This window comes from Trichophyton rubrum (genome assembly GCF_000151425.1).
Source record: "Trichophyton rubrum CBS 118892 genomic scaffold supercont2.3, whole genome shotgun sequence".
NCBI lineage: Eukaryota > Fungi > Ascomycota > Eurotiomycetes > Onygenales > Arthrodermataceae > Trichophyton > Trichophyton rubrum.
Genome location: NW_003456426.1, coordinates 791,758 through 801,738, shown reverse-complemented (window position 1 = coordinate 801,738; position 9,981 = coordinate 791,758). Strand labels below are relative to the sequence as shown.

The 9,981-nt window shown below is 50.0% G+C and overlaps 3 protein-coding genes across 4 annotated transcripts in view; 2 read left to right on the top strand and 1 right to left on the bottom strand.

Moving 5' to 3' along the window:
- Window positions 1-565, top strand: part of TERG_08767 — a gene marked incomplete at its 5' end in the record, with an annotated part of 2,803 nt that extends 2,238 nt beyond the window's left edge. For both annotated transcript variants that reach the window (XM_047750603.1, XM_003235935.2), the window contains one exon: window positions 10-565. In XM_047750603.1, the coding sequence (XP_047605809.1) occupies window positions 10-225 (216 nt within the window). In that variant the 3' untranslated portion in view covers window positions 226-565. The remainder of the gene's footprint in view (window positions 1-9) is intronic.
- Window positions 566-718: 153 nt separating this feature from the next.
- Window positions 719-2,509, top strand: TERG_08766 (uncharacterized protein; the record flags this gene model as incomplete). Its single annotated transcript, XM_003235934.1, has 1 exon — window positions 719-2,509. The coding sequence occupies one exon, from the start codon at window positions 719-721 to the stop codon at window positions 2,507-2,509; it is 1,791 nt and encodes a 596-aa protein (XP_003235982.1).
- A 470-nt stretch (window positions 2,510-2,979) lies between these two features.
- On the bottom strand, window positions 2,980-8,055 carry TERG_03033 (uncharacterized protein; the record flags this gene model as incomplete). Its single annotated transcript, XM_003235933.2, has 1 exon — window positions 2,980-8,055. Exon 1 carries the CDS (start codon window positions 7,906-7,908, stop codon window positions 2,980-2,982), a length of 4,929 nt encoding a protein of 1,642 aa, XP_003235981.1. The 5' UTR covers window positions 7,909-8,055.
- Between the last annotated feature and the right edge of the window lie 1,926 nt (window positions 8,056-9,981).

The window sequence follows — 9,981 nt, the reverse complement described above, 5'->3', positions numbered from 1 at the left end:
ATAACACAGCAATACCCGCCTACCCAGTACCCGCCACCATCTGCAACCTCTCACCAAACTGTCTACACCCCTCCTGCTCCGACAAACGGACAGAATCCTAACTATAACTACATGTCACCCGCCCTACAGCCACCCCTACAACATCACCAGCAGCAACAGCCGCCTCCACCACAGCAGCAAGCAGCTTCAAAACCTGTTGTAGAGGAAAGTCTGATCGAACTTTGACCAAAAATGATAACCTGCGAAATTAGTACTTCGTGAACTTTATGATATGCCATCTATCTACCCAAGCATAATCTATTGTTAATCACTAAGAAGATTGCAACATGTATCTCTTTTAATCTCTTCCTTTGCTGAAGCATATTACCTACTCTGGGGTATTCAATAGAGGTTGGAGATTAACATCATCATCATCCTTCTCTCCTATAGAGAAGTCCCAAGACCCCACTTTGTAATGCTTATAAATAGGACAATGATAGTATTATTGGATTTGTATCTCATAACCTTAATATAACTTTGGACAACCCCGCGCTAATAGACGCTGTAGCCGCAGGCCAAGAACTCTAACCGCGGATCTAAAAAGCCTGGGTCACGTGCCGCCAACCTCAACTTTCCGCCTTCTTGATGTTATCAGAATACTTGATCAAAACAACGAAGTTGGCGATTCGAGAGGGGAAGATTGAAACGGCCTCCCATCTGTATTCCTTACAAGTACACCATGTCGACGCCTCCAAACACGCATGCCCCGCCGCACAAGCCGGCTGGGCATAAGCCTCACCGTCCGCATGTGGTTGGAGGACAGCGCGCGCATGGCCGTAACACGTCACAGATGAATCTGAATAAACTGCAGCGGTTGGCTATGGCGCACAACTCTATCAGTGATCTCCACGGGGGACAAGAAATGCCTGTGACCGGTCGACGTCATCATGCGAGAAAGAAGTCTGCCCCTTCATCACCCGCCACCAGTCCAAAGACCGGGCACCATGTACGATGGAACGGCTCTGCTGTGGCATTGGGCGGCGTATCATCGAATAATCCAGCCATGAGGAAGAATCTTTCAACTCCCATTTTAAAGCGAGAAGGCTCAAGCGGCAATATCATCAAGAAGGGACATCTACTAGGCGAACTGAGCAGGATTGAGAAGCCAGAAGAGAAGAAATCAGTGGGCTTTGAACTCGCGGGCTCCGACGACGACGACGACGACGAATGGGAAGATCATAGCTCTCCTTCGGGAGCGAGCACGAGGAGAAATTCACTTGTTATGGGTAAGGCCGGCATTACTGACGGAAATCCCCAGGGTACCGCCTTGACGTTTACCAAGTCGCCTTTGGTCCAACAGAACAACGCAGCGGATATGAAGCCTGAAATGAGTGAGGGGGCTGCAGCTGCTGAAGCGCAGCCTGAACCCGCAAAGTCTACTGGAGACACTGCCCAACCAACAGAACAAGGGCAAAACGACGTACCCCAGCGGCTTCTTAGTCGCCAACACTCAGACATGGTGCCTCCAGCGGTTTCATCTGTTTCTGCTACAGCTACCCAGGCACCGCCAGAACGAAGCTCTCGGGTATCATCATTTGCCAATCTATCGAGCCTCGGCGGAATAAATCAGCCTGACTCTCGGCACAACAACGAAAGGGAAGAGTCTCAGCGGTTCAGCCCTAATGCTACCCCGTCATCTACTGATGTAGGGGTATCTCGATTTCTAATATCTCATCCAAATGGGGGTAGTCATCCTGGTGGCCGCTCTGAATCCGACTACTCCACCCCTTCTTCGTTTCTTCCTAACTATCAACCCCGTACACCACCTTCTCCGGAGACAGCTATAACGAAAGCACACAAATCACCTTCTCGACGCAGGCCTGCAGAACCACACTCTCGTACACAGCAAAAGCTATGGCTTCAACGAACCGCAACACTCTCAACCTCACCATCAGAGACCTCAATGGGGCCCATGACACCAGCTGCAGTGCCTCAAGTGATCGATTCAAACGTTGCGCATACTCGACTAGCTCTCGATCCCCATCGTGCAGCCACCGCTGTTGGTGGATTCGCAGGCGGCCCCTCGGCTGAAGGAGAGTCTAAGAGGATAAAGAAGGTGTACGAGCGACTCGCCAGTGAGTTTTCAGTTATGCATCGTTTCCGAAATCCAGTCGTAGATAGCCTAAATCGAATGTACGACATGACCAAATCTCCTGCCGGACAGGATGGAACATCTCAAACAAGCGCTTCTTCTAACCCTGGCCATTTGAACACAAATGATATCAATCACAACTCTCCTTCTTTACACGCACGCAATGGCAGCCATTCATCAAATACCAATACCTCAAAGCAGGTGAAACAAGGCTCGGTACGGTTTAAAGATCACGAAGAAGCTTATAATGATGACTCAGATGACCTTAATGATCAAAGCAATGATATCTCATCGCGTTCTGGCTATCACCTTACGGAAGAAGAGCTATTGGTCCGCCGTATGTGGAATAGCCTTGAAGTTGCTGCCCCAGGAGATTAAATGGTACTGCCTAAGGGGATTATTTCAACTGTTTGTGTACGACTATCTTCAGCCCATATATTGGCTGCAATTATTAACATTTATTACGTTAGCCAGCTTATTAGCCGTAAAATGATATCATCTAAGCCCTCCATATAAATATAGAGATTCCCACGGTATCATAAATATTTATTTCGAAGACGAAGCCACAGTTATGGACGTCCAAATAGTTTTTCTATAAAACGTACGAGCTGAACTGTAACTCGACAATATCGTGGTGCGTCTATCAAATCAATCAACAAGGAACGGTAAGAGAGTTGCGAAAATTCAAATATCCGACCATATAGGTTATTAATCAAAGAACATTATTAAATGATATAAGCCAGGTGATGTTGGGTGTTGGACGGTTGGTGAAAAAACTTTCAGTACAAAACCGAGAGTAACTCGATGCCTTGTAGGAAATCGCATTAGAAAGGCAAAAGAGTAAGACATCAAACGTTTTGGACATGAGGTGTCCCGCTGCCTCGTGCAGTTGCACCTCTATGTCGACCTCTACCACGGTCCCGATCTGAGTGTCGTTTCTTATCTTTGTCATCCGTTTGGGCAGATGTTCGTCTCTGAGATTGTGAGTGCCCAACTTGGTTATTTATTTCTATCCCCGTTGACAGAGCAGCCACTGCACCAACAGATCTGGAAACAGACCCTTCAACGCCTCGGGTAGTATTTGAGCGTGATTGTCCCCCTCTTCCTCGTCCCCTTCCACCCCTGCTAGAGTTTCCCCTTCTGCTTCTTGCCTTTTCGCTTTCCATCTTTGCCCTGGCTTTTGCAGCTTGCTCCTCTTGCATCACGCGCTTGCTCTCTTGGTCCCACCATTCCTGGAACTCCTGCTCGATCTGGATGTCATGCAGGTTATGTTTTGCGGTTGCTGCTTCGTGGATCTCATCCTTTTCAGTCTGTTGTTGAAGTAGAATAGTTGCAAGAGATATTTGGGACGTTCCTAGACCAGTGGAGGCGAAATGTGAAGATTTGGTGTGGGGAGTACTGACAGCCGGTTTGGGTGCTTGAGTGCGGGGAGGTGTTTTTGGATAAGTGGGTTTCATAAGCGGGGATGATGAGCCAGGGGTTGTGCTTGACCCTGCTACCGTCTGGCGCAGGGTAAGCGGTGCTTTTGGAGTGGCGGAGCGTGCTGGATTTGACGTCGATATATCGGCATCGGCTTTTGTTGGCTTGAGGTTAGGTGACCGCGGAATTTGCCAAATAGGGGTATTGTTAACAGCACTGGATTGTTCCTGCTCAGCAGCCATCTGCTGTTGTATAAGCTTCTTTCGTTCCTTTTGGGACAGCTTCGGGGAGAAATTCCGCGTTGCTTCTGCCTCAGGGCGAGAGAACCCTTCAATACGATACGGAGGTGTGCTTGGGCTACTTGATTCTGCTATGATATCTTTGAGACCAGCACGGATTTTCTTTGGAGTGATGGAAGACCAAGGGGCTTTCGGCGGTGGAGAATTTGAAGTAGTGCTATTGTTGAAGGTACCGGTAGATGCAGGTTGGGGTATATCCTTGACTTTGGACATGGTTCTGGGTGGCTGAAGAGTAGTATATGAGGGCTTTGTTGAAAGATGAGGAAAAGTAGCAGGTCCTAAATCCAGACCTAGGCCAGGTCCTGAGCAGGGGGTTGCGGGTTGGGGTTGGCTTCGTGGCGAGCCGCGGGAACTTCCTGTTGGCGTTGGTCTTATACTATCTCCACGGCGACTATCGGTGTGAAGAGATGGCTCATCATCCATCTGGAATATGAGATCACCAACTGATCTCTTCGGTACAAGTGTAGGACTTGCCTCAATAGGTGGTTTATCCGACGACAGTGTGACGATACCTATTTGTTTCCCTTTCCTTGAGAGCGGAGATATGGATGGCTTATCTCTTTCGAGACTTCCAGGTCGAAGCATTGCGTCGCGAACCTCATCTTCATGTAAATGCGAACGAAGCTTCATTGCATCGATGCGGCGATTTTTATCTTGTTCAATTAGTGGGATAACTTCTGGATAGCGTTCGGCAAGGAAAGCCTCAGAGTTACGGCCACGCGAGATGGATTGAGAGGTAAGCTGCTTGTCCTGGCAGATTCGGTCAAGTTCACAACGCAAGTCCGGATCGAGCTCATCCAGTAATCTGTTTTCAAGCATAGTCTCAAGGTTAAGGCAGATGAACTCTAACGCTGCTCGTTTAAATCCCTTCACGGAGCACGGCATCACAGCGTTAAGAAGTTGACATACATTCTGTATGGTAACGAACGTACTTAGCCTCCGCTGACATATTTGCGCCAATCGGTCAATCATCAACTCGTTTGCAACGCTCAGTACATCAATGACAATATCTATGAATGCATCAGCATTGGAAACATGCACATTGTCGAACAACTCTTCATCGACGTCTGAGTATATATATCGCATAACGAAATCCCATACACTGGGTTCCACGTGAGATAAGTCAACGCGTATAGGCTCAGGGGCCTCACATTCCGTACCAGAAGCTCTCGCGTGTAGCCAACGGCCACCTGCTCGACCCCTGAAAAGACCATCAAAGAATGTGCATCGGCTGTAGAGTACATGGCTGTGAGCTTTTACTTCTGCGTCTCCGCTAAGCTCAATCAGTACGTCGGCTGTGTCAAAAAAGTGGGTGTCTTGTATTGCGGTGGCCATGTCATTATGTAGGGTTGTTGCCGGTTGGGTCATTATCCTCGCTGCACGTTCAAGGCCGGAAATTTCCAGTGCTGCCGCTAGTTTGAGCACCTCAATGCGTACCTGCCTGTATAAGGCTGCATTTGCCAATGTTGCATCTGTCTGCTTCTTATCATTCCGCTTCCTGAGCCAGACGTCATATAACCTGTCTGTATACAAGTATACTGCTAGGTTGAAAAGCGCCAGGAACGAAGTATTGGAAAATAGGACATGCACTTGTCCTGCCTTATCGTACTCGATTGACATAACCCCTTGAAGACAGAAGTAGTACTCTTTCCTGAACGTGGAGAGAGCATTACGAAGGATATGGCTGCGAGATGATAGCATGAACTCGTGTACGGGGATGCGGGTGTCACTTAGGGAAGTGGATAACCAGGCAATCGATGGGCTGGAGAGAGATGAGGAAGCCCGCTGGGCATCAAATAAGGAGGCCATCTCCTTTTCAACGTCAACATCAGAACCCTCATCTGTCTCTTTGATTCCAGGAAGAGGTATTGGCTTGCGGATGTCAATTCTCCCCTGTCCTTCATTGGTAAGCTCTACCATCTCTTCGAAGGGCATCAAGGGTAGAATATCAGCTCGTAATCTGGGTTCGTCAACCACGATGCTTCGTCTTGCTACGTCGCTGGTACGCTGTATAATAGCATAAGCCCCAAATGCATTGCTACGGACTCCCACGGCACGAGATATATTAGGGACTCGAACAAATTTATACTCCTTGCCGGCTGCGAAACCTGCAACGGTGGGTTTAATACCCGCTCTTCGTTCTTTCAACCAGGCTGTGCCAGATTGAGTGCAAATGATTATGGAACCATCCTGTCCGACATCCACATCGCAAACAGCCATATGACTCTTCTTAACTGCCCAGGTACGAGTAGGATGCGGAAGAGAGTTGCGAATCTTTGCAGGATTGGTAGTTGACATTGAGGCTGAAGTTGACATTTGCTTGCTGCCCTCTTTACCATCTCTGTCTCCTTCTTCACGCCGTCCAGGGACAGAAACCGTAAAGACTTCGCCTACATTGGAGAGGGCACAGATGGTGTTTCCACCTGCGCGTATCTTTGTCACATAGCTCTCTCCGGCCCCATATCGTGTAGCCATGAAACTGCTACGGATGAAGCTGGATACCGACCCGGTCAACGGGAAAATGAGCTTTGAGTATCCATAATGCGTAAACACCCAGACCTCATGGTTTTCCAGTAAAACAACCGTAGCTCGCTCAATAGCACAAACAGTGGAGATAGACACACTGAACAAGGAAGCTCCAACTTTACGAGGTATAGGTTGTAAAGTGAGAGACCTAGCATCAGCATCCATGAGGCCAAGCTGACCATCATTGCGTCCAAAGGTGTATAGGGCAGATGACGTGAAGACAACGGAATGAATAGAAGAGGCAGCTGCACCTAGGATACGGTCTCGTTTAAATGGGTTAAAGATTTGGCGGGGAGATAGTTGAATAGGAACATCGTTGGGCGAGCTTGCAGTAGGTTTAGTCTTCGGCAACGTGTATCCTAGCTGGCCATATTTGTTGCTTCCCCAGGTAAAGACCTCGCCCTGGTCTGAGATGGCAATGGTGTGGTCTAGACCGAGAGCAACGGTGGTGATGCGTTTGCCGGTGATAGCACCGGAGTCCACACATACTGGACTGAAAGACGTTCCCTCATGTCCAGTCCCGAGCCTTCCACCAGGACCAAACCCACACATGTACAGGTTACTGCATGGATCCGTAGTAAGGATGGCAGTGTGTAGCTTGGACATGACCACGTCCTGCACGATGAGGGGTTTAGACCGAATAAGGAACGGGATCTCCTCCAGTGTTTCAGACTCGAGTGAATTTTCATATTTCTCTTCGAAAAAACGACGTATCAAGGCCTCGGGACGAGGCAAGGTGATACGCTCCGGGAATTGCCGATCATCACTGTCCCCCACGCCCAGAGAGATGTTCTTGTTGCTTCCAAAAGTGAACAGCTCGTCACCATCCAGGTTAACTTGTGGGGCAACAGATCTGACGTTACCGTACTGCTCTCCTCCAACTTCATCTTCTGCCTCGAGACTTTCTTCATCGTCACTATCGTCCTGCGCCTTTTTCGTGTCCACCGGGGTATCGTATATAACACTAGAATGAAAAACTTCAAATGGACTGTTCCCCTCTCTGTCTTTGATCTTGACGAGTCCACCGCTACCTTCTCTATGTAATATTGCCTGTGCAATAGAAATGTTTCCAGCGTAGAGGGCCCTGTGCAAGCATGTCCACCCACTCTCGGCATCTTGCACGTATATATCCAAAAAGGGCCCCGGAATTGCCAACAAAGCAGATGCAAACCCATATGCACTCTCCTTATCGGAGGAGGCAATGAGGTGCATCAGAGTCCGGCCATGCTTATCTCTGGCATTGATATCATTCCGTGTCAGCGTCGTATTGGACAAGGCCTGCCTGTCCGCCGGGGAGAAGGAAAACGAAAGGGACGACTTCCGGCGGTGCTTGGAGAAGGCTGTTGGCGAGCCATAGGAAAGAGACGAGGCGCCTATCACCGCGGAGGAGCATTTATATGCATTGTTGGTGTTGCTGCCGCTGGCGTTGGTGCCGGGAGGTGCAACCGCGGTGGTGAACGTGGCGCTGGCCAGGAGGCGAGAGAAAGCGTCAACATCGTCCCGGAGAAAGAAGTGAAGCAGTTGCCAGCTCATGTGCCGCAGCGAGAGGGCTGCCGTGTGAGCCCTGGCTGGCTTGCCTGCTTGTATATCTCCTCCTCTGCTGCGTGGTCTGTATAGCTGGTTATCTCGGTCGATGATCTCGGTGATGTGGCTCGTTCGGGTTGTCGGGAGCTAGCTGGGGTCCCGGCTCAAGTCACTTTGCCAACTCTGCGGTCTCGACGGCGGTATCAACGACGATGTAAATTGGTGATAGGGACCAGGTAAAAATGACGACGACGATGACGGTTAAGATGAAGATGACGATGCAGCCGACGAAGCGCGAAGTGGGATATCCTCCCTTGGTGGCCTCCGGAGGAAGCTCAGAAGTCGCAGGCGAAGCTCGCAGGCCAATCAGAGGCCGCAGAACCCCGCGAGCGCACGAACGTGGTTTGATTATGTCATCTCCAGCCAGTGAGATCGCTAGTTAAAGCGTTAGTTAAAGCTTCCGTTAAGGGCTTAAGTAAGTTAGTTAAAGGACCCCCGGAGTTCAGTTAAAGAGACGCCGGAGCTAGTTAAAAGCGCCTCCACTAAGCCCTCGCAAAGTCTCCGTTAAGGACCCAGTGCAAGCCCCAAGCCCCCGTCACAGGGTTGCGGCCCTGATAAGGTCAGCGTCTCTCGTTCCGCATCACCAGGACGGAAGGCTCGCCAAGTGACTTGCCACGGCTGACTGGCTGCTGCGACTCGTCTAGACGTCGGTATCCGCGCCGTCACCCTCGATCGACATGGGACGTCAACGTCGACGTCAACAGGCAACAAGGGGCAAGATGTGATGTGTACGAAGCATTCTCATGCGGTGTGTGGAGAGGAACAAGGGCGGTTTGTTTGGCATGACTGGTGACTTCTACCCCCCTTGCAGGCCCGGTCAGTTATGACTCTTATCCGGTCTCTTCCCTGTCTCTTTTCTTGTTCCCTTTGGCTCTTTGACTGCCTTTCGTCTGCTGCTCCATCATCACGCTGATCGAGGAGAAAGATCGATCAGTAATGTACGGTACAGAACAATACCAAATGCCGATAAATTACACACAAAGCAGGGGTCCTTTTACACCAGTAGGAAACGAGGCCGCCTGGCTGGACGGTGTAGGTCTGTTAGTCAGCATGTATATTTCGTATGTATGGATTGTACGGTACAGTACAGTGAGGCTCTGTTGCCGCCGCAGCAGTCAATGAGACATCAGATCATAACAAGGGTAGAATTTCATGCAGCCATCACAGTGAAAGGAGGCGGTGAATGTCTACAATAATGGGCAGCCATTACTCCGTACTCTGTAGTCTCTGTGATATCCTGACAACAGCGTTATTGTAACAAAGGAGGCCAGCAGAAGAGCAGGCGAAAGCACGCCAATAATACAAATAATACTCCGTACAGAGGAACGAAAAGATACCGCTGAGTCATCCATCATTCCCGGGGGGGCGCCAGGTCATGTGTTCGCCCGATTCGGTCATTTCAACCTCCATCGCTCGACTTCATCGACATCAACTCCGTCTTCTTCCTCTCCGCTGGCTCTCATCTTCGTCTTTATATCTTGCACCTGCTCGTCCGGCTGCGCAGAGACGCCTGTGGTGGTGCTGGATTCTTCACCTCCCTTGTGTCTGCATAGCCTGCCAAGCACATCTTCTCTCGGTCTTAGTGTGGCCCATCCCTGTGGAGGAAGCTCCCCGGCGGTACCTAGCTCTCCCCGTTAAAATCGCCAGCAACCAACAGCAGCATCCAGCACACAGCCAACCTGCATCAAACAAACCACGTCTGCGGCGCTTCGTTCCTTTGCCAGTTTCTCGTTTCTTCTTCCTCAGTCGCTTCTGCCTAGCCAGAGATTCTTGCTGCCTTTTTCCCGCTGCGGATCTCCTAGTCACCACCCAGTTCTAGAACCCAGCATCCACCCCCAAAAAGCATGGTCGTCAGAGGCACCACCGCATCTGCCTGTCCCGAGCCAGCTCAATAACCACCTCAATCTCTTCCCTTCCCTTCACGTCTCTTTTCTCCTCTTCCTGCTCCTCTTCCTCCTCCTTCTCCGTCTCCTTCAACAGGAACAAAAAAAGCTTCCAGGGTGCTTAGGCTATGTTATCATG